Below are 23,246 nucleotides of genomic sequence, written 5' to 3'. Positions count from 1 at the left end.
TAAAAAGGGAGATTATCTTGAGTGGGCATGACCTAATATGTGAGCATTTAAAAGGGTCTATAGATCAGAGAGATGCTCTCCGGCTGGCCTGGAAGAAGCAAGCCATTCTATAGCTGCAAAGAACTAAATTCTACTAACAGCAACATGAGCTTAGAAGATGAGCCTCAGATGAGACCCCAGCCCTGGCTAACCATGAATGCAGCTGTGAGATCCAACTAAGCTGTGCCCAGAAGGCTAACCCATGGAAACAATAAGATAATAAATGAGTGTTATTTTAGGCCATTATATTTGCCATTACTTGTTATGTACCAATAGAAACTTAATAGACTTAGACCAATAGACCAATAGAAACTTAAGAGTGCATCAGCAGAATGGTGAGAACACCTGTGTTCTAATACAGTGTTAGGCCAATACCTGATTGAAGCACTCTGCATTGATACAAAAGGGAGACCAGGGCCACCAGCCTCCTCCGCCACAGTGAAAACATCCTCAACTTGCCCACTTTAGGAAAGTGAAAACTGATGCATCCAAGCTAGCAGCAAGCCTTGGAAATCTAATCTTCTAACTTAAAGGCAACCACAAACTCTTCACTTAAACTGCCTTCCAAAAATCTTACAGAATTTAAAAAACAGAGGCCCTAAATAAATGGGTTGGGACAAATCTGACAAGGAAAGCTGATCTCTGTTTTATGTTTTCTTACTAGTTTTAACAACTAAAACAGATTTTTGTAAAGTATGATTTTAATGTTAACAAGATTTTTTTTAAACAAATAGGGTCATTTTTACTTAAATGCCAAAATAGCCTGGTTTATATTATGGAAAACCAATCTATGAAATATAACATTTTATACATCTTTTTTCAGTTAGAGAAAAAGAGGGGGAAAAAATAAAGCCCTCTAGTTCTTTGTTTTGTTATGGGTTTTTTTTTTTTCTTGTCTTTAAAAAACCTATAAACAACCCCCACTCAAATTTCTGGAGCTGAGTAGATAAAATTAATTATACTGCATAAGTTAAAATATATATGTGGGCATTCCATTAATCTCACAACTTTCACCAAGAAACATATCAGAAATTCTCCTAAGCTCAAAATCCTGGTAAAAATAACAGTGACCCTGGAATGGAGTAGCTCAATGGCGGACTGCTTTTCAAAGCAATGCAATTTCTCGGGATGTTTTAAGTGATATGTTAGAGTCTCAGCATTAAAACTGCTAGAAGTAAAGCTAATGGATACTTTCGTTTGGTTGAAAATGACACACACACACACACACACACACACACACACACACACACACAGTGTGCAGAGGCTGGCTCTGGAAGGAGCCCTACAAATCTGGTAAATGGTCCAGGAAAGGGGACCAGCTGGTCAGAGTGAAGAGGGGGAGAAAGCCTTACTGTGACCATAGATGCTTTGCGTAGTTTTAATTGTATGAATCCATTCTCCATTAAAAATATTTTAGGAAAGCAGGCACATACATACTCACAAAAGACTAAAGTTCATCTAAATTGTCTCGTGGGGGCACTGCTCAGTACAAACAGTCATGGATACTAAGGAGGAAAAAATGCTAGGTTAGGGGTTCCCAAAACTGTCAGTTAGTAAGAAAAGCCACCGCCTCCTAAGCCACATGTTGTTTTCAGTCACCTCCACAAAACTCCTCTGCCCACATTATTTCCTCTGAAATTGCAGGCCCACCCAGGCTATAAAAGCCCACGGAGAGAGAAGGGGTGTGGCAAGGCAAAGAAAAAACTGAGCCCGGTATGGCTCTCTCTCCTCTATTTCTGAAGCCCTCCTGATTCTCCAGATCTCTCCTCCCTCCTTTTTATCTCACAGGCAGTGTGATACCAGGAATAACGGAGCATTGGGAGTCTAAGTCCCCTCCCCCACCTCTCAGCAACTGTGGGATCTTCAACAACATCACTTCATATCCCTAAGCTTCAGTTTCCCAATCTGTTAAATCAGAATAATAATAACCACTCCCTCAGGGCTAAATATAAAAATATCTACAACAACCTAAAGATTGGGATTTGTCATTCCTTCCAAAATCTTCTCTAACTGAAGTTCACAGTATAGATTAAATGATCATCAGAGCATTAACCTGAGGACAGCTCGTTATTTGGGATGTGAAAGCTGGGGCAAATTGCATCTGGGCAAATCATATATAACCATTACCAAAGAATTTGGTCCTGTCTAAAAGAAAGGAAAACAGAGATTGAGGAAAGAACCACTCTTTTGTTCGGGCAACAATCAGTGCTCCCTTAGGACTGCCAAAAGAACTTTGGTTAAAAGCAAACAACCAGATTTGCACATGGCTAACAGCCTTTCCATCTTAAAATGTTTAAACAATAGGACAATCTACTCTGTGAACATAGGGAGTGTGACTATTTTTAAATAAGTTTTTTTTTTTTTAATGTTCATTCCTATTATATGGTAAGTGGCTGCCTCCCTCCATACAACTACAAAGCAGTATTGTAAAAGGCATGGTCATCTTCCAGGTTACTCGCCAAACAACACTGAGAAGAGGCCCTTATTCATGATCTTGAACTGTATAAAGGCAGCCTATAGTTAATAATGTTCAGTCTTTTACCATTATTCACAGTTCCCTTTTACTTTGGTCAGTAATTTGTCTATATAAATGAGCCCAATCCCTTTACAATTCTCCATGCATGCTGTGCTCTCCAATCTTAATTTATCAGAGCCCAGAATGGTTGGCCTGATTTTAGAAATTAGCATGCAAATATTTATATTTTGCCTCTTTCCTTTCATTTCATGAAACATCATAGGATATTTTTTAAATCAAATATAAAAGTTTAACTATTAAAAAAAAATGCAACCCATGGGATCACGACCCATAGAAAAATAAGATAAAGCATAGAGAAATCAAAGACGAGAGATTGTGGAAAATAAATCCCACTTGACAAATGAAAGACTATTCTCTTATATCTTTCATCAAAGTATTGCAGACAATTAATATTTCATGTTCTATATGAAGAAAGAGGATGGAATTTGACCCACAAATGTTGGAAACACACCTTATTCATTTATGATCCTCTAATAACAAACATATATTCAGATAACAGATACATTATTGTTCATGAAAGAACCCCAAATTAAAGGGTGAGTCTAAGTCCAAGTGAATACAGAAAAGCTGCCAAAACTGTATTTGTCTCTCAATGATCTCATCTGTTTTCATCAAACAATATTGAGTTTTTTCAAATTAGATTAATCTTTGCCCTCTTGTTAGGCTAGTTGGATGAAATTTACAACCCCTTTAACATAAAATAATCTCAGAAGTACACTGAAATACCTGCTTAAGAAGAACGAGTTATAATTCACTTCCTGTTCTGTTTTAAGGAATATTTTGACTTCGTAACAGTTAAAAACAATTTGGTAAGCACTGCCATCCCATGAATTTCTGGCATGTAGATCAGTGAATACTTGTTGAATAAATGAATGAACAAATGAATGAAACATGGAAGCAGTCGGATTGAAGCAAACAGGATCACAAACGCACGCATGCACACACACACACACACAACCTCTCCAAGAATTCTAAGAAAATATGAATTTTCATATTTCTGTCCGGAAGCAGATCTATCCTACGACTTCCTTCGCAACATCAACATCTTTTTCAGAGGAAAATAAGCTGAAGTCATGATAGAATTCTATTACGTTTTTATCTGATCCCTTCTCCCTCCCCCAAACAATCAACAAATCGACAAAAACTTATTCCAGATTTGTTTTAATTCAGTAGGTCTAAAGGAAAGCCCAGAAACTGGCATTTTGTCAAGTTCTCTAACTGATGATGAGTGGCAGACAACGTCTAAGAACTATTTCATGTCTTTCTGTGTACCATGACCTTCACTTGGGAGCTCTCCCTTGAACAGCCCTCTTTGGATGTAATTAATTCCTTGCTCATGTAAGTGAGCCGCCCCTTCTGGAAAGCCTTCCCTGGAACACTCCCCAGTCCCTTGCACACAGGCGGTCCTCCCTCCCTTCGCTCTGGCACACCTTCCTAGAGAACTTCCCCCACTGGATGCTATTCCTCTGCCCCTCAATAGAGCAAGCTTTTTGAGGGCATGGACACTCTCTGGCTGGGCCCTGGGTCACTAACACCTCGGCAAATGAATGACTTAACTTCTCTGGGCCCTTAGTTACTTCGTATGGAAAATGAGAAAGATAGAAATGACTTCACCATCATGAGCACTAAGTGGTGAATGTAAACTGACTAACCCAGTATCCTGCATTGTGGGAAAACAAGTCCCTCTGGGGCTACTACTCTGAAGACAATAGTGAGGCTAAAGTCTGAAAGCCCATCTTCAATTCACACCTCACTACCCACAGGGTGTCAAGGACACTAACTGGAAAGGCAAAGCCCACGGCTCTGACAAGCCTCAGAGTCAGAGCTCTCGGGAGATACAAGCAGCTTCCACTTTTAATCACACTGGAAGGTGAGCCACGTAGAAAAGACTGTGTGTTCCTGTAGGAACAATGTCGTCAGGAACGTGTGCTCCTCATCAGACGCCTGGCCTCAAACAAGGAATGGGAATATGTCGTAAAGACCCTTAAAGGATGGGCATGGTCCCATAAAGACCAAGATCCAATAAATATAAACATCTGTAATTATTTAAAGGAATGAAATTAGGCCCCACATAATCATAAATAAGCTATGAACACTAATTACAGAAGTGGCCAAAGATATGACGGCGCACATAGAATAAAACATGGGCGTAAACATAGACATTGCATCATATGGGATTTTTATGTGGCCCAAACTTCTTTAAGAGACAGTCCAAGAAGAAATGAGCTGATAATATGCCTTCTCCTCTCCATACTTTCCAAATATTAGAAGTATCAAAACAAACAAAAAGTAATAACCTCGGAGCACTTTCAAATGCTTCAAACGCGGAGCACGTTTGATGATTAGGATGACAAAGACACCAATGAGGGTACTTCTCATTGAAAGATCATTCTTAGAAATAGGAAGCAAGGAAAATATTTCCCCCTTTCTTTATCTAGCCTCTATTCTAAATTTAGTGGATTCCAAACTGCAGTTTGCCAGCATTGGGCCAAATTCCGTGAAAATAGTATCATTCGAGTCTTAACTTGTTGACAACTGTCCGTGCTTTTCTAGAATACATTGAAAAGCATGAAAGCAACTGATAGCCCTCAGCTAGCTTCTTTAAAAGGCACTTGCTACCATTTCTCACCAAACCACAGAAAGGAGAAGAAAAATATCCCCTGTATTTTGGGGGAAGTCAAGAACAGGGAGGAAGTGGGTAAGGGTATCAGTGTAGCAGTCTAAAATGAGGAATCGGCAGGAGGGGAAGGAGCAAGATTTTAAGGTGAAGGAGCCAACAAATGTTGCCATGTGGTAGTGTTACACTATACTCTCTCTCCTCCCGCCCAACACCTTTCAGTAAGAAAGGGCCTAAAAGCTGCGAGGGGAATAGAAAAGGAGACTAATATTGCCTTTTTTGGAGCCCACCGAGTAATGGTCTTTTCAACTGAACATGTGCATCCTTTCCCCATGGCACATCAAATTCCAGGCTTCCGTCCTTAAGAAACATACACATGTGTGCACAACACTCATGGCGAGCAGAAAACGAAAATCTAAACATCTATCAGGGGAGAGATGTTACATAAATCACTGTACATGTATGCTGTGGGATCTGCACAACAGTTACAAAGCATGAACTGGCGCGGGAAAATTCCTAAGTCTTACTATTGTTGAACTAATTTTAAAAAGCAAACTGTAAAAGATTATGTTACATTTAATTCCATTTATGTAAAAATAAAACCACACATATGAAATTACGTATATATGTATATGCATATACGTGTGAATAAATACATAATAAACTGAAAAAGGTCTGGGAAAGACCCAATAAATTGATAAGAGTTGTTATTTCTGAGAAGAGTGGATTTTTGTAGTTCAAATAGGCCTTTGTTTCCCTTTTTAAAAAATTTTTTGGTATGATAATGTAGCAGGTATCGAACTGAAGTTAAAATTATATAATTATGCTAGAAAGGGAAAGAGGAAGAGAGAAAAATCCCAACAAATGATGGGAGGTGGGTAACCAGTTCTGGGGGATCGAGTTCTCCCCCATTTATTACACAGTTGAATAACTGGGAACAAGTTTTGATATACATTCACTAGCACTTCAACATTTGAGTTCTATTTTCTTGCTCATTATCTATTTTACTTTATCTCTTACACCATCATTGTACTAATATGCAATTTACAAATAAGAGGAGTACACAGAGTCAGAAAATCATGATGGCCTCACTCCTACAGAAGGCAAAGAGATTTTCCACCTTGAAGATGTGTTGATCAGAGTAGATATCAGCCAACAGCCTGTAAATATGTGGTTCTCATTCCCTCATCAAGAAGGCCCACCCTCTGTCTTCTTGTCCTTTCTTCATCTGGTAGCAGCGGTTCTGAAGCCTCAGCCCCCAGTGGAGGCCTGGAAATGTAGACTCAGGGACCCAGACCCAGGGCTTCCAATACAGCAGGCCTGAAAGTCTAAAATGGTGAGACCATGCTCTGTGCCCCATCTCCATCATTTTCTAGCTCTGGGACCTTGGGAAAGTCACTAAGCCTCTCAGTGCTACCATTTTTTCATTTGCAAAATGGGGCTATGATAGTACCTACCTCACTAAGCTGTGGGGACTTCATGCCTCGTTCTGAGTAAGGATTACCTATAGTAGCTGGTGCTATCTTGATGAAGAAGATGATGATCCTAGTTGCTATTACTATTAGGGGGCAAGGCCCAGGAATCCACATTTAACAGGTGATTCTATAGTCCACTGCATTTTGAGAATCACTGCTTACACTCGTGATTCCCTCAGGTAAGAGAAAGGACAGACAAAAAACAATACTCAAGGGGAAGTCATTTCACTACTGCTTCACCCAGTTAGCAATGCTGGATTTCACCTTCCTGCATGCCTGCTGGTGGTAGAAAGGCTCTTCCAGAAGGGCTGTCTCTGCTGGGAAGCCTGGTAGGTCCACACCCTCCACCCATCCCACCAGGTCAGATACGTGCTATGCTCACTTCTCCAACAGGCCTGACCACACTGTGGCCTAATGTGGCTGGTGAGCAACTTTAGAATGAGCCTTAGGTGGTACCCCTGAATGTAAAAGCCCTTCAAAATACAGATGAATTAAGTCCATCAGCTCTCTGCTCACCATGTGTTAACTCGTCTAAAACCAGAGGCTCCATTTCTTTGCTAAGGAAAATTACTTGCATATTATTCCCTGATCTGACCAACATTATTTGACCCTGAGACAATCTTGCCTTAACATCATTCTGCTCTAAAATACAATATTATCAACAAACTTCTCATTAGTATGATTCCTTCCTGAGTCACCCTCCTTGAATCAGAAAAGTCAGAACCCCCCGTGTTGGCATGGAGGACGCTGTCTGGAAAAGGACTTATGAGAAACACAGCTACTGTCTTAGAATTTCTGCTACACACTAAGGGTTTGTTGTTGTTATTGTTGTTGTTCCCCCTGTATGAACAAAGGTCACAAAAGGGTTAAGGAGAGGTCCATCCAGATTCCTTTGGAAACCAAATCCAGAGTGGTCTGTGGGTTAACACTAACATCTTCTCTCTACCCAGGTAATGCTCCTCTTGATTCTCTCTTTCCAGTCCTTTCTTCACTGTACCTGCTCTTTGGTTTCAGCTGTTTGTCTTTAACCTTGTCTAATACTAAAATCCAAGACACAATCTCGATGCCCAAATGATCCAGTGAGAATGATCAAGTGAATGGTGATACCTTCCCACAACAGAATCATATGTACCCATCAAGGGCCATATTTCCAAATAAGTTGAAAAGATATTATGTCTTGAGGTTAAGTGGAAAAAATTTTTTTAAATAATGCAACATAAGTTCTAAGATATTAGCTACATAAACACTTTTACACAGGAAAAAATACAGAAAGAAATATACTAAATATTAATAATTGTACCTTCTGGGTGGTGGGATTATGAGTAAATTTATTTTCTGCTTTCCCACAGTTCAGACTATTTTTCAAAGCTTCTTCTATGAGCATATGCTACTATTCTGATCAGAAAAACATAAACAAACCAGTAGCTAAGAACAAATGCAATTGTGTCTCTTAAAATCCATGAGACAAACACTGTGTAATGGAGTAGAAATAAAGAAAATGAAGTAGGTAACTCTAACATCAACCACCAGAGCTTGAGAAGTCTGATGCATTCATGAGTCTCTGTCACGGAGGACCACCTCAGGGCAGGCTGGGGATTTTGACCTCTCCCAAAGGCCTGACACCACTATCAGAAAGAGATCTCAGGACACTGAATTCGCTGGTCTATTCTTGGGCCCAGTTTAATCTGAGGAAGCTTCTCTTCTTAAGCTCAAGAAAAACCACTCAGGAAATGGATGTGTCTTGGGTGTCTCTTTCCCTTGGAAGATTAGGACGATCAGAGGGAAGAATGATGATGCAGGAAACAGCAGGACAAGCAGGAAAGACAGTGACATGCTACAGCAACAGAAAGTTCCCTTCCATACCACAGTTAATGCGGAAACGAACCAAAAGCCATGGTGCTTCCATTCTGTGGTATCCAACTGGCCTCTCACTGGCAAGGCAGCCTTGCTAATCACTGAAAGATGAAAATGGCAAATAAGCAGTTTAAAAAGGAAAGCATGAAAAGAGGAGCTTCTTTAAGGTGAAACAACAGTAACTTGGACACACACTGGCTTGCTAATGGGTTTTCGCTGGAATCACTTTATCTGACCATCTGCTTGGGAGAGTCCTGACAAATGACCATTTCAGGCCTTGCACTGATAGCTCTCAGAAGTCACATGGCTAAAACATCCAACTCCCAACTCATAGGAAGGGGGTATAGGTAAATGGTTGATTGAGAAGGCTCCGAAAAAATATCATCTACCCTACTGGTCCCCTGAAAGACTTCAGAAGGTATGTTTTTTATAGTCAAGCCCAACAAGTATTTAAAGAGCACCCACTATACTTACATTAACTGAGAAATGCTTACACACTGTGTAAGAAATGCTTGGCACTGTGCTAAGTACTTTGAACAGACCTTCCCATTCAATTCCCTCCAACACAATTATCATCCCCAACTTACAGGAGGGAACTGGGGAGACAGAGATTCCAAGTGGAATCTCTCAAGTGGAAACGGTGTATGCTTTTTCCTGTGCTGCTGCAGTAAATTACCACAAGCTGGGTGGCTTAAAACACAGACATTTATTCTCTCGTGACTCTGGAGACCAGGAGCCCCAAATCAGGGGGTTGGCAGGGCCACACTTCATCTGAAGGCCTAGGGAAGGCCCCCTCCTTGCCTTCTCCCACCTCCTGGAGACTCCAGGTGCTCCTCGGCTTGTGGTGGCATAACTCTAATCTCTGTCTCTGTCGGGTTTTATTTTGCTTTTTTAGTGTTTAATTTTTTAATAAACAATCATTATAATTTACTACAATAACCACGGTTATTAATTGGGCATTAATTCTTGAAATGTGGATTTTATGTAATAGTGTGTTTTGAAAAATTCACAGGATCTTTGTTCAATATTGAGATTCATGGGTTGTCATTAAAAATGGGCTTTAGAATATTATTGGGATGACTAAGGCAGGGAGATGAGTGGCACACACCAGGGACAGAATCAATGGTACTGTAAGAGTGTATACTTGCATGGTGAGAGCTGGTAGCTATACTTGTGAACACAGCATGACACATAGTTTGGCAAACCACAGTGCTGTACCCCTCAAACTAATGTAACTTCGTGAGTCAACTAGAGTTCATTGACAACAACATTTTTTTTAAATGGGCTTTAGTCGACCTGGTATCTGTAGAGTTCTTTTGATGGTTCTTTAAACCTCCCCACCCTCCAAAAAAAAAAAAAAAAAAAAAGTGTATATTCTTCTGAGGGATACAAATCTCCTGATACAAGGTCAAGCTCTGCTTTAGTGGTTTCCTCATCCAGACTGCACACTAAGTCTCTTGGGAGCTTTTTAAAAAACAGATGCCAAGCCCCCTCCCCAGAACAACTGAATCGGAGTCCCAGGGAACAGAGTCCAGGTATTTATAGCTGCCTCTCTCATAATAGGGTTGTTTGCTCTGTGTGTCTGTCTGTCTGTCTCCTCTTCTTAATGTAAAGACACTAGTCATATTGGATTGGGGGCCACCCCCATCCAGTATGATCTGATCTTCACTAATTACACTTCCAAAGATCCTATTTCCAAATAAGGTCACATTCTGAGGTTCCTCGTGGATGCAAACTTTGGCAAACACCCCGCACCCCAGGACTGCCAGATTCTGTCATGGCCGTGTGACTCCAGAGCCCACATCCTGACCTATGATGCTCTCGGTGCCTCCTGAGGGCCCCGCTCTGTTAGCCACTGTCCACGCACACACTCGGCGATGGCAGAGCATGACCCGGCGCCTGTCCCCGAGGAGTTCACGATTTACCGAATGCATGTGAGGTGATGAAGGAGGAAAAACGCATCACTGAAGTACCTTGTGGACTTCTGTGTGCCACAGAAACGTAGAGGGGAAGGGACGAGTGACAGCTGGGGGCCTTGAGCACAGGCAGCATCTGGACCGGTGGGGAGGAGAAACCTGAGCGGAGGCCGAGAGGCAACAGCAGAAACAGCCTGCTCAGGAGAGAGTGTGCGCTGGAGGACCGCGGGAATGAAGTTGGGGTAGGCATATTTTAGAGAGGCTTCAAAGGCAAGGGAAGGAACTTGGATTCAATTTGGAAGGAAAGAAAATTAATAGGGGCCAAAATGATAAAATTCGGGCTTAATTTAAAGACTCCTCTGGCGGAATAAGGCACGGCAAGCGTGCAGCCTGGAGACATGCTGAAACTTCCTGACAAATAAGCTGTACACATGTGCGGACCAACACCCATGGGCATCATGTTTGCATCTTCTCTGTCACACTTCAGCAACCTGCCTTAGAACGCAACCAAATATGCCGAGGTCCACCACACCCTCATCCCTCCATTAGGAAAGTCCCCGTTACTACCAACCTCCCCAACTCACACACACAGACGCACACGCTAGCTTCCCTCCCAACACCCACTGGCACCCCAGCCAAGAGCCGAATGAAGAGGAAGGTGAGAAAAAGAGAAATAAAAATGCCCAAAGCAGCAGCCAGAAAAGGCGGCCAAGACATAAATCACCTTTGCACCGCTCACAACAGGCTCCCCTCTGCTTGATGGCGAGGGCACAGTCTCTCGACAGCACTGGGCACTTCTCTCTCTTACAGGTCACTTCCTTGTTCTAGGCAGAAAGAGACAAGAGACATTTGAAAGAAACTCCAAACAGAAACCCCCCCACCCCGAATTCTGACACGTGCCTGAGGTTTTGCTAGCCTCCCTCTTCCTATCTTGCCTTCATCTTGGCAAGAAATACTCATGAAAGCATTTTGCTCTCTCTGGAACAGAAATATTCATTCAGAAACACGGGACTTTTGAGATTAGGGGCACATGAGAGGGGAGTGAAAAGTTCCCTCTTTAGAAACCAACGTCACCTAGATAACCGAACGCGGAGAGCAAAGCTTTCTCCCACTCCGTTCTAAGGTTTCTTTTTAGTACACACTATAGAAACGATAATATTTGTGTAAATCATATTTTGCCCATTGGGCTACCTGGGCCAGGACTGCATCGTGAGAACAAAAATATTTGCACACAGCCGTCCAACAATCCTTAATAGTAGAGTGCATTAAAATGCAGCAATCTAAAGTTCCAACTCAAATAATGACAAAGTTGAGTATTGAATCCGCTCAGTAAGAGAAAAAATAATATTCTCCATGCCAAGCAGAGACACAGTCGTCAGTGTTTTATAGCCACGGGACAGCTGCATTATATTAGCACTTATGCTAATGAAGTGTGGTGGGCATTTGCATCTTCGGTTTTATCCTGAAAGGTTAGCTGTTAAAATGTCTCAGAGAAGATCCAAACATGATGTATATGCCTGTTTATACTCAGGCTGGGTCCACGTGCGCCGAAAATACTAGGTCACAAAACTTAAGATTTGAGCTTCAGTAAGTTTCTTCTATATGCTATATGCTAGGTGCTACGGCCTTCATTCCTATTAAAATTCTGTGAGATAAATATTATTACTATCCCCAGTTTATAAACAAGAAAACTGCTGCTCAGAGAAGGTATACGACCTGAGTAATCGATTCTCTTCTTTTCCCCCTTTTTGGCGTCTGTTATGTGAGAAGGAGGCCTCATGGAGCTAGCCTCATTTACTCCTACAATCCTGTGGTCCTCATCCTAAGCTCCAGATCAGGACCCCTGTGTGGTACTTCACAAAGACTGGCACTGTCTCCCACCCCCTGCAGATCTGACTGATCCTAAGGACCAGGCCTAGAGTTTTCCTAAGCTCCCCCCAGGTAATTCCAATGTGCAGCCAGGGCTGAGAACCACTACTCTGCAGAGAGCATTCTTGTGCCGGGTAGGGCTGAGATGAGTTCGGGAGCTGTCCACAGTCCCTCAGTGATGGCAGACGTCCCATCTGAACCCAGGTGTCCCAGCTCCAAGCCCTCCCAAGCTCCTTCCCTCACCCACTCCTTTCACAAAGATGGTGGAATCAAGACTCCCTGCAAGTCACAGCCCTTCAGTTGATTCTCCTAATTTTTCTTAAATTACAAACATAATATGTAGTATGGTCACAATTCAAATTAGGGAGGTCTGTTTTAAAAAATTAATAGTGTCCCTCCACTACCACTAAAGTGATCATGAACAATGACCAGGAATATACGCTATTTGTTTGGCATTATTAACAGTGACTTCATTTGGCAAAGTCCAGTTCCCACAAGCCGTCGTTTGATACCGATGCCCCCCACTGCAAGACGTCTGTGAAGTGAACACACTTTCTAAGCAGAACATCTGTTAGCACAGCTCATGCAAACCTGGCTGCAGCCTCAGGGAAGGGCCACCCCCAAGTGCACCTCCTCTCTGAAGGGAAAAATCCTCCGACATGGGGAGTTCAAAGCTCTAAGGGCAGTCACGGTGGGTGTGAGTCACAATTCAGGGTCTGATACACAGGAAGACGCGCACTTTCTTAAATATAGGAACTCTTTGCTAAATCAGAAACCTGGGAGCCAGTCAAATCCATAGCAGGATCCCAAGATTCATAATAAATAGCTTGTAACTATAGTCCAGCACAAAAGTTATTCCAACCAGATGGTTTGTAGCTTCACATCTGGAATTTTTTTTGTACACACACACACACACACACCCCAAACCTAAACTTTAGCTGTAGGTTTAGTGGGGGATTTCCCCCCTTCTAATAACATTCGGAGTTTTTCTATATTCTACCAAACTGCCATATCTGATCATGTCCCTGGTGTCTGGTTGGCATGGATATGAAGCACATGCTTAGAATCCCAGGCCCTTGAAGAAAGCAAGAAAAACTACAGAGAATTGCTCATAAGAGGCTGATTCCTCTGTCTCCTTAATTAAGTCCAGCAGCTACAGAGTAAATTTAAGCACAGGTTAATTAAGACCACTCGCTTTGCTTTCACTGATTTTGCCAAGAGACAAAAGCACTGGGCTCGAGCCAGGGGCTCTGGTGAGAAGTGGCGCCCACAAAGCCATGCCTGCAGGAGTCCATCTCTACCGGCCTCCTCACCACCACCACCCCCAACCGTGCATCAAGTGTCCTCTGTTCTAAGGGAAGGCCATGGCTCATTCGCTTCACTTTTCCACTCAAGAAACTTCTTCTGGTGCTGATTCATACTTCCAAACACGTTCTATGTCCTGGGCTCTGCACTAAGAATTTTATATGCATCATTTCACACACAAAAAAATCAATAAATAAAATAAAATAAAATTCCACATCACCCCCATTTTACAGATGGGGAACCAAGGTTAAGATACCTGCCCAGGGTCATGCAAAAGGCAGATTTGGAATGCAAACAGAGGTCTGACTCCAAAGGCAAACATTTAAATGCTGCACTTTGCAACTTCCCAGGCACTCAGGATATGGACAAAAACAAAACAATGTCCTGACCCAGAGGCCCCAGGGGAGACTGGTGCCTCCCCTGTGGTTCCTCACACATGAAATGAGCTCTCTAACAGGAGCAGAATAACACCGCCACAGGGCTGTGTCATCACCAACCATGGGAAGGTCTACAAATACCAGCTGTTTTCTGGTAATGAGGATGGTTATGCCATTTTGGATGTTAACAGGTAGCTGTATCTATCATACCTCTGAAAGCCAGACTGCCATCCTTGAACAAACTTTCCAGAGGTTCCAGCTTGGGTTTGAATCTCAAAATCTAAGCAACAGAGAGAGTGGTAGAAAAGCACTGGAGGAAAATATCAGAACATTCTAAAAAACGGACCTAGCCAGTATGTAAGAGTAATAAACCTTATCACATTTTTCATCCTCAGTCTCTGTCTCCAAGTGTTCATCACTTTCTAGGGTCAGCCAGCCTGTGATTTACCTGCTGTCAAAGGTGTCTGCATTATTGCCTCTTTTCTGAAAGACCAAATATATCAAAACCCAAAACACAGCCTCTGGAGGCACATGAAATGAAGTGCCAACATGCAAAAATAAAAGGGGGGCATAGGGAGTAAAAGAGAAAAAGTCTACATGGCTGGCAACAAAGCTCTATAAGGATGTGAGCCAAACCACAGCCTCAGCCACAGCCAAGTTCAAACAGGATTCCGGCAGCCAGCTTGCTGTGCCCAAGGTCTGCCACTAGGTGGTAGCACAGAGTTCCCTGGGCTTCGGAATTGGGACCATGAGACCTGCTAGTGGCTGCCGAACATTTTTCAGTGTCCGATGTGAAGGGACATGATCACTCACTGAAGGGAGGCAGGGGCTATAGAGAAGATAGCAGATCACCACTGTGAGATTTTCCTGTCTGCTTTCTGCAACTAGAAAAAAATGTTTTTGACATGCTTTTGTTCTATTTCAAGCCAATGTCTTAAAGATATTTTTTTCTAAGATTCTTCCAGGACCAATCCTATTATGAAATATGGAAAGTATTACCTGACCTTTCACTTATATTTTAAAAATAATAATAAAATAGAAATCTGGAGAGGAAAACACAGCAGCTAATAGGATGAGACTGATCAGGGAGAAATGTCAGCTGGCAGATACTCTATTTTTAGACTCTGAAACGGCATCACAAATCTCTTGAAATAAGGATAAAAATTAAAATACCTGGTTCCCTGCCTGCCAAGACTCCAGAGCCATGTTAGGAAGGTGGCAGACCACATGAGCCTCTTCCTCAGAAGATGGCATTATTTTCCTTCAATCCTTGTCTCTTATGAAAGCAAAGCCTGCCTTAGAGGCAAACAGCTGTCATCTGGCAAACTAGCAAATTCTAAGTGCCAGATCCTTTTTCAGAAAATCAAGAAGGCTGCGAAGTTGTCATACTTCTTTCTGCCCAAATGAACAACACTCAATAGGTCAATGAAGCCCACAGGCTGGATAGTATCAGAGAGGAGATGAAGGGGTTAGCAGTGGCTCTCTTCCTTAAATTAGAAACCCTGCAGACTTTCCCTTCCCCCTCCACAGATGCAAACCCCACACTCTTATATCATCACTGCAGTCTTATTTGGGGAGGGGCTTATAGATCGTGCTGCCCTCAAGAATCCCCCTCCCAAAATGCAAACATCCATGGAGGTGAACCCATATTAACCCTGAAGGTTATCATCATCAGCTACTGTCGGGGGATAGAGGCCCAGCACGAGGACTCTCAGAAGCACAGGAACTTAGCAATGGAAGTTCTAGAGCAGCGGAAAAAACCCAAGACTTGGCACCCGTGCCATAGTACTCAGTGCTGCTGGAGTGAGAAATCATGCCACAAGCTTCCCCTCTATTCTCCAGAAACTTATACCGTGTTGGAGGAAACCAGACGTCAGACATTGGCAGGTCACACAAAAACTGCCGTGTAACTTCTGGCACCAAGTGAGAATTTCACCTTGAGCCAAAAGCCATCAGGGTCGTTGAGCACAGATAGGACATGGTGACCCTTAATCCAATTATTTTTATCAGTAAATTTATTTGAGGTGCACACACAGTGATGTTTCACTATTTGAGAGTCTTGAGACCGCTCACAGAGGAATTTGTTTTTAGGAATACAAATGTCTTGTGTCAAGCTTCCCAAGGAGGAAGGTGATCCGACATCAGCACATGTATTCTCTGTGGAATTTCTAGTCGCCCCATGCATGAAGTCAAAGAGGTCAACTTTTCCTTGAAGTTCCCCATTGTAACCCAATTCCAGCCCCAAAAGCGCCAAAGGGAACTTTATGGTGCTTTTGAACGCAGGTCACAATTTCTCCTAGGCAATATTATAAAACTTCTCATAAACAGAAGAATAATACTTCATGTTTACATAGCACTTTTCTTCTAAAGAGCTCTGCAGACATTATTTCATTAATCCTCACAGGTTTCTTAAGATTCGCAGATGGGGGAATGGCACACAATAAAGTTAAGTGTCTCAGGTCCCTCAAAGAGGAAGCTAGCAGTGGACCTGGGAACACAACCTGGTTCCCAGGCCTGGATTAAGGGGCCAGCCGGGGAGGTTAGTTGCTAAGGCACAGCATTAAAATTTATGGGTGTATCATATTAGAATTAGGTTAGCTCCTACTCGACTGTTGAGATTTTAGGAATAGATTAGTATGTAGCTGAGCTAGTCTGGAAATTTTCCGGAAAGAGGCCACCTGGGTCAGACATGCAGGTCTCCTGCCCTTGTTATAAGGTAACCTGTTAAAGGTGCCATACAAGGGCTAGACCGAGACTTGGGCAAACAGACCTGACTGCAGAATGTCATGGTCCTAGCATACAGAGATATACGTAAAGGCTGAAAGAAAAGACCCAGAAGGGGCAGGTTCCATTGCTTGTCAGTGGCTTTGATAAATGGGACATAAAATACAGCGATTCTCTCTCTGGAACATACGGTCGGGGGAAATCCTTTGCAAGTGAGCAAGAGCACTCATAGAGGAGACAACACAAGTTTGTACCTGCTCCAGCCTGTTTCCTTTGGACAAAATCTGTTCTTAATCTCTGAGAAAATAATCATTGGGAGGGTGGGGGGAACTGCGATAGCTCAGTGGTTGCCAGTGGCAGTATTAAATTTGATTGATGATTTATTGTTTTAATTAAGCTTTTACTTGTTTGTTCTTTATTACTGATAGTACAACTGACTTCCCCATAACTCTTGCACAGAATGAACTGGAAGAAAAAAAAGAAAAGGCAGTTTGGTCCACTACAAAGCCTTAGTATACAAAATGGGGCTCTGAGCCATATCTCTCAGCTCAATGAAAGTAGAAAAAAAAAATGGAAAGAAAGAAAAAAAAAATGAACAAAACCATTTCTAAGGTGAGGAAAGGATGTTTGATAGGGAAAATGACACAAACTTCCCAGCCAGGAGAATAGTTTCCCAACACCTCTTCCTTTCCCAATCCAGTGAGGTCCTAAGATATGTACAAGAGGTGGGGGGTGTCTGAGGTCCGTAGGAAAGGTGTCAACAAGCCCTTGCTTTTAATGTAAATTAGCATTTCCAGATCTTTCTGAACCCCCAATCTCCACCACTTTGGCAAATCCCTTCCATAGCCAGAGTAAGAGAGCTGATCCATTGCTAACCAAACAATGAAGTGGCATATAGTTTTCTGGGCAGGTTGCTGAACTGTTAAGAATAATAGCACCTGGCATTTATAGAAAATCTACTATTTACCAGACTGTGCTAAACATGCTTTATGTATTGTCTCCTTTTTAACCCTTGCAACAAGTCTCAGGAAGGTACCAATTTTATGGATAAGAAAACTGAGGCACAGAGAATTGTAATGGCTTACCCGGGTTTACACGCAGCTAGTCAGGGCGGAGATTCAAAGGCAGGACCTGCGGATACCAGAGGCGGTGATTTAACCACTATGCTGCACAGCTTGGTTCAGGGGCTAAGATGAGCCATCTCTTCCTCATCGCTGGAATCTAAATGTTTGCCTTTGCTAAGCACTCCCCATTTTCAGACCATCATAAACCTTAGTGGTTCATGGTTTCACTTGGAACACATGAGTAAAAATAGTGCATTTTAAGATAGATTAAATCTCTGGCTTAAAACTCAGGACGAGTATCAGTCTCTGAGAACCCAGTCATTTGCAAAACAGCTCAGAACCTGGATCCGAAGCCTCCAGGTCCTCTTGTTTCTTCCTGGATTTGAGCAGGAAGATGCCTCTCCCAGGAGGCTGGCAGCCTCCAGAGGCTATTCTTTTGGAGTCTAGAGATAAAAATACCTGGCAAGAACATATTTTTGGAGACTTAATGTGAAAGCATCTTGCAAGGACATCACACAATTCATCGCACTGTGTCTGGGAGTGTTATTCTTTCTTCCTCCTGTCTAGGCTCAGTGAGCCTTTACCCCAGAGACCTGGACCCTGGCATATGCCGCCTCCCCCGGCCCAGCTAACAGTACAAACTCTGAACAAAGCTGCTCTTGAAGCTTGGCCATTTAAAAGATTTTATGAAGCCCACTGGGGCCCCCCGATTATTTTGCAACAAGTCATATCCCATGAAGAAATTCACTTCTCTGCAACACAAAACAGAGGGAGATTAAAGAAAATGGCAGAAGGGGCAGGGGGGGTGGAGAAAAGAAGTAAGACCCCCTGCTGTTCTGTCTGGCCAGAATCGTGTCTTTTAGTACCCATATCCGCTACAAAGACGATGTTCTGATGATATATGGCCCTCATACATCACTAAATGACAGTGCTCTCCTGATATTGTACCTTGAAAATATGACACGTGCCAGCAGAAGCAGCAGGGGGTTCATAAGAAGGCCTTTTTATATTTAACTTACCCAACATTTCAATTCTTGTTTAATAGGCTTTAGTTTGTTGGAAGGGATTGTTTGGGGTCCTATGCTGTTTAAGGATTTAGGTCTGGCTTTTTTTTTTTTTTTTTTTTTTTTTTTCCTTTTCAACGAACTCTCAGAACAAAGAAACACAGGCCATTAGAATGTCCCAGCTACTCAAGTAAGCTCTGATTTAAAACAGGGCAGTGTCAAACAGCTCCTCATTCTGTTTAATCATATTTTGAAATAGAACCAAAACATTAGAGATGGCAGAACACAAAAGAAATAACCAGCAAATAAAAATAGTAGCCTAAAGAAAGTAGCACTGCCTGTTTTTTATTAGACTGTACATCGTCTAAGCAAGGGGTCCGCTGGCAGCTCCACATTCACGTAACCGTGATGGATGGAACAAAAGCAGCCAGTGGCTTAAGCATACTGGACCCCATCACAGATGCAGCTCTGAGCACTCAGGCTCCCAGAAGCAGGATGGAAGACCAGAAGATGGACTGTGTCCCCTCCTGCCAGGCAACAGCAGCCAGGTATGTGAACTGAGAGGTGTAGAGGTGGCATCCTTTCTTTATTTGGCCCCAATTCTCAAGCCTACTCCTCTCCCATCCCCCAGCAAAAGGGAATCAAAGAGATGGGATGTGGGATGGAGCCGGTGCTCCTGAGAAAATGTCCACGGACTCCTGACCAGGGGCGAGAGGGGCTGGAGTCCTGCAAAGAAGTACAGCCTCAAACACGAGCAGTCCAGCCGCCTCTCCCAACACCTCCTACTATTTTACATCGCTGTGTGGCCTTCAGCACATGAAGAATAATGAATCCACTTCTTCCTCCACCCGAAAAGCAAGCAGAAAGGAAAGGTGAGTTAAAATTCTATGGCCATTTGTATGCATTGCTGGTGAGCTCTTTGACTCTCCAGATGCTGGGAGCCCAACTCCAACCACCAGCAAGATCTATGACGCAGAGGGCAGAAGCCGGCTTCCCACCCTTCGGGGGACAGCAGGGAGACTGCCCACCAGGTTGGCAGGGGCATTGGAGAGACTGAGGAGGGAAGGTGAAAGAGTTAAAAATAATAATAAAATCAGAGCAACTTCCACCGGAAAGGTTGCAATCTGATGGTCAGGAAGGAGAGCTGGAGATCTGACTTGGGCAGTGCTTTCCTGGCCCACCACCGTGTGAAAGCTGGGCTCCCCGGCTATACAAAGTGGCTGGGAACTCAATGAACCCTTTTCATTGTGCACATAGACGATTCTCTGCCGAGAAGGAAAATGTCCGAAATACGGACATGGAGTGTCTTAGACCCCATTTGTGTCCTGCCCGGGTGACTGGCGGCGGTAAACCATGTCTGCACGCGGCCAGCCCTGAAACGCATCCCCCTCATCAGCACACACGGCTGCCTGCATCACCCACAGTGGGTGGGACTCACCAGGTCCTCAAACGCCCCTGACTCCTGTGGGTCAACAACAAGCCACTGAGCAGATTTTTCACAGGACAGAAGCGTTTTCACAGGTTGCCCATGAAAGCCCGTGCGCTGTTGGGAGCTACAAAAATACCTTCTCTTGACAAGTAAATGGAGCTGACATCACAGGGAAGAGGCAGGGCGGAGGGGCTGCTTGCAGTCCATCTGTCATCTTGACAAAGTAACTTTCTGGTCACTAGTGAGACACTTTTAAAGACATCTGCACAATTGACCCTGACCACCAGCAATCACAGAGGCTTTCAAAGGGACCCCTGGGATGGCAGGCTTTAGAGCTGGTTCCTACCGTCCTGCCTCCAGATAACGGTAAGGGTGGCGTGATGCATCGGTGCTGGAAAGATCCCTGCTCCTGGGTCGTCTTCACGTCAATACTAACTACAGAGGGTGTCCAGTGAGCCTGAAGAACATCAGGCGGGGAAGCAAAGGGAAGCAGGGGCCCTCTAGCCGGCTGGAACTGAAAAAACCAGCCCCAGAGAGCTTTCCCATATGAAGACTGTTCTGTGAGCTAGGGTTGGTCTGACTCATTCACCACGGCCATTAGCAGCGTGTTCTCTTCACCAAGGCCTTCCCAAGGGCCACGTGCAGGTGTCAGAAGGAACTGGACAAGCCACAGATTTATTTCATAGGTTTAGAATGCAATTTGAATCCACTAGCTTTCATTTTCAAATGCATTAAACAATCAACAAATGCAAATTTTGCATATAATCCACTTTGATTAAAGTGTTATAAAGAAATGAAAGTGGCTAGTTACCCACAAAATATTACTTACATAAACTTGCTGCTAAAGGGATTCACACCACGTGCCCCACTTTTAAAAAGTAAGGGTCAAGCATGGTTATTACCCTTAATAATTGGTTTTTTAAAGTTTCACCATAAAACAGCTTCTTGAAATCTTTAACCTCTAACACAAGACAAAAGCGTCAACAGAAAACAAATGGCCTTTAGGAAATGTGACATCTTGGCTCTAAACTCGGATTTTTTCTGCAGGTTAAACATTCGCACTGCAGAATTCAAATCTAGCTGACTAAAAATCCATGAATCTGTTTGACAAATATTGTTTGAGCCCCTGCTGCTGGCCGGGCACGGGGCCAGGTTTTGCTGGGAACAGCAAATATGAATCAGATACATCTTCTGCCCTAGAAGAGCTTACAGTCCAAGAGGGAGAGGGGCCAGCGCATAAACACGGCAAAGCACCTCCTGTGTTGCAACACGAGTGGCGCATACTGCTCTGCATGGGTTCAGAGGAGGAAAAGGTCAGCTCCAACCAAATTCCACCGCCACAAACACCCTGAGACCATCCAACCCATCTGGGTTCCTAAGCTGCTATGCGGGCCACTGAACGTCTGAGACTTCAAGAAGTTTTGTTGTACAATTATCTCACTGAGACAGAATCTGACCTACATGTGTCAGCACCTTGGGATGGGACAACCCACTCAAGGAATCTCCTCCACGGAGGACATTCCAGAACATTCCAGCATAGGTGCAGCCACACGGCCCAGCGTCTTCGGCGGCCCCACAGTGTGTCTGAATGTGTATCATGGGGAAATTGTTTGTGCCACATTTTCCTTGCTCTCTGAAATTTCGAGACTTAACATACCCTGCTGGTCTTGTATCTGTAAAATGTCTTAGGTAAAGTATAAAAATACCAACATATTAAATTTTAATTTACATTCCAAAGCTGATAATGATCATGCTACCAAGTATGCACAGAAAGAGCTTTTTTTAAAAAAGTTTTCTATGAGAAAAATTTTGTTTTATAATTGTTATTGCTTATAGTTATATATTTTACTCTGATTATATTATTGTTCACTGGAAGCAACTTTTCATCTTTTAATGTCTTTGTATAATTCCCCCACCATCAGCCTCGATATGCCAAGTCACATGAGCTATGAAAAAGGCAAGTCTTCATTACAGAAAAAGCAGCATTTGGAGTAGAAATGAAATTTCGTGATTTAATTTTGGTGGTTGGAATTAGTTAGATCTTTAAATTATTGAATCAAACAGTTAAACACAAATAGCACATACTCGTTTATCTGACCGATAAGCACAGAGTGGGCCTAGCACCATCTCAGGCCCTGGGGGTACAGCATGAACATCAGATCTGACATCCTCACATGGCCGATATTCTAGTCGGGAGACCTACAGGAAGCCAATAACTGCATAATAACAGGCACTGACAAGGACTTCGGAGAAAATGAAGCAGGACAAGGGCACAGAATTGGGGAGAGTGAAATCCAACAAGACATTTTCTCTGTTTACATTCTTACCCTAGGTGATTTTATACAGATTCGTGGTTTAAAAACCATCGATATGCTGAACGTTCCCACAGTCATGCTCCCAGCTCTCTCACCCTTCAAGGGCAGACTCCTATTCGAATGTGCCCATGGATGTCCAGAAATATCTCTGACTTAAGATGGCCCAAACAGAGATCTCTGTCCCACCCCTCCCCCAAATCTTTCTGACCCTCTACTAAGGAAACATTTGCTCTGAGACCGGAGTGAGGGGATGAGAATAGGTAATATATTGGATAAGTGTGTTCCAGGTACAGGAAAGAACAAAGGCAAGCACCTTTGTTGAGAGGGTGTTGGGTATTTTGTGTGCTGGGAGCCCAGGAGTGAAGTCGGACACAGTGAGGGGTGGAGGGACGCACTGGAAGCAGAGGCCGGAGGCAGCAGCAGGAGCCAGATCTCAGAGGGCCTTGCAGACCACGGTTATACATCAGACTGTGTTACCACTGAGATGAGAAGCCACTAGAGGGTTTCTCATAAATAACTGAAATAATTGGATATATAATTTTAAATGTCACTGATTGACAATATATTGTCCAGAGGAAAAAAGTGATCATGGAGGTACTCAGAAATTCCCAGGTATATTTTCAAGGTTTTGCTGTCAAGATTTGCTAATAGATTGAACATAGGGTATAAGAGAAAGAGGAATCAAAAACCCCATGGCTCATGGCCTAGGAAAATGGAACACT

The 23,246-nt window shown here is 43.1% G+C and overlaps 1 protein-coding gene across 4 annotated transcripts in view; it reads right to left on the bottom strand.

Moving 5' to 3' along the window:
- Positions 1-23,246, bottom strand: part of BMPER (BMP binding endothelial regulator) — a 241,060-nt gene that overhangs the window by 198,650 nt on the left and 19,164 nt on the right. For all 4 annotated transcript variants that reach the window (XM_044387480.3, XM_057304229.1, XM_026509040.4 and 1 more), the window contains exon 3: positions 11,162-11,261. In XM_044387480.3, coding sequence (XP_044243415.3) covers positions 11,162-11,261 — 100 coding nt within the window. The remainder of the gene's footprint in view (positions 1-11,161; positions 11,262-23,246) is intronic.

Source organism: Ursus arctos, unplaced genomic scaffold (assembly GCF_023065955.2).
Source record: "Ursus arctos isolate Adak ecotype North America unplaced genomic scaffold, UrsArc2.0 scaffold_3, whole genome shotgun sequence".
NCBI lineage: Eukaryota > Metazoa > Chordata > Mammalia > Carnivora > Ursidae > Ursus > Ursus arctos.
Note: the sequence above shows the minus strand (reverse complement) of the source record. Positions and strands in the feature narration are given on the sequence as shown.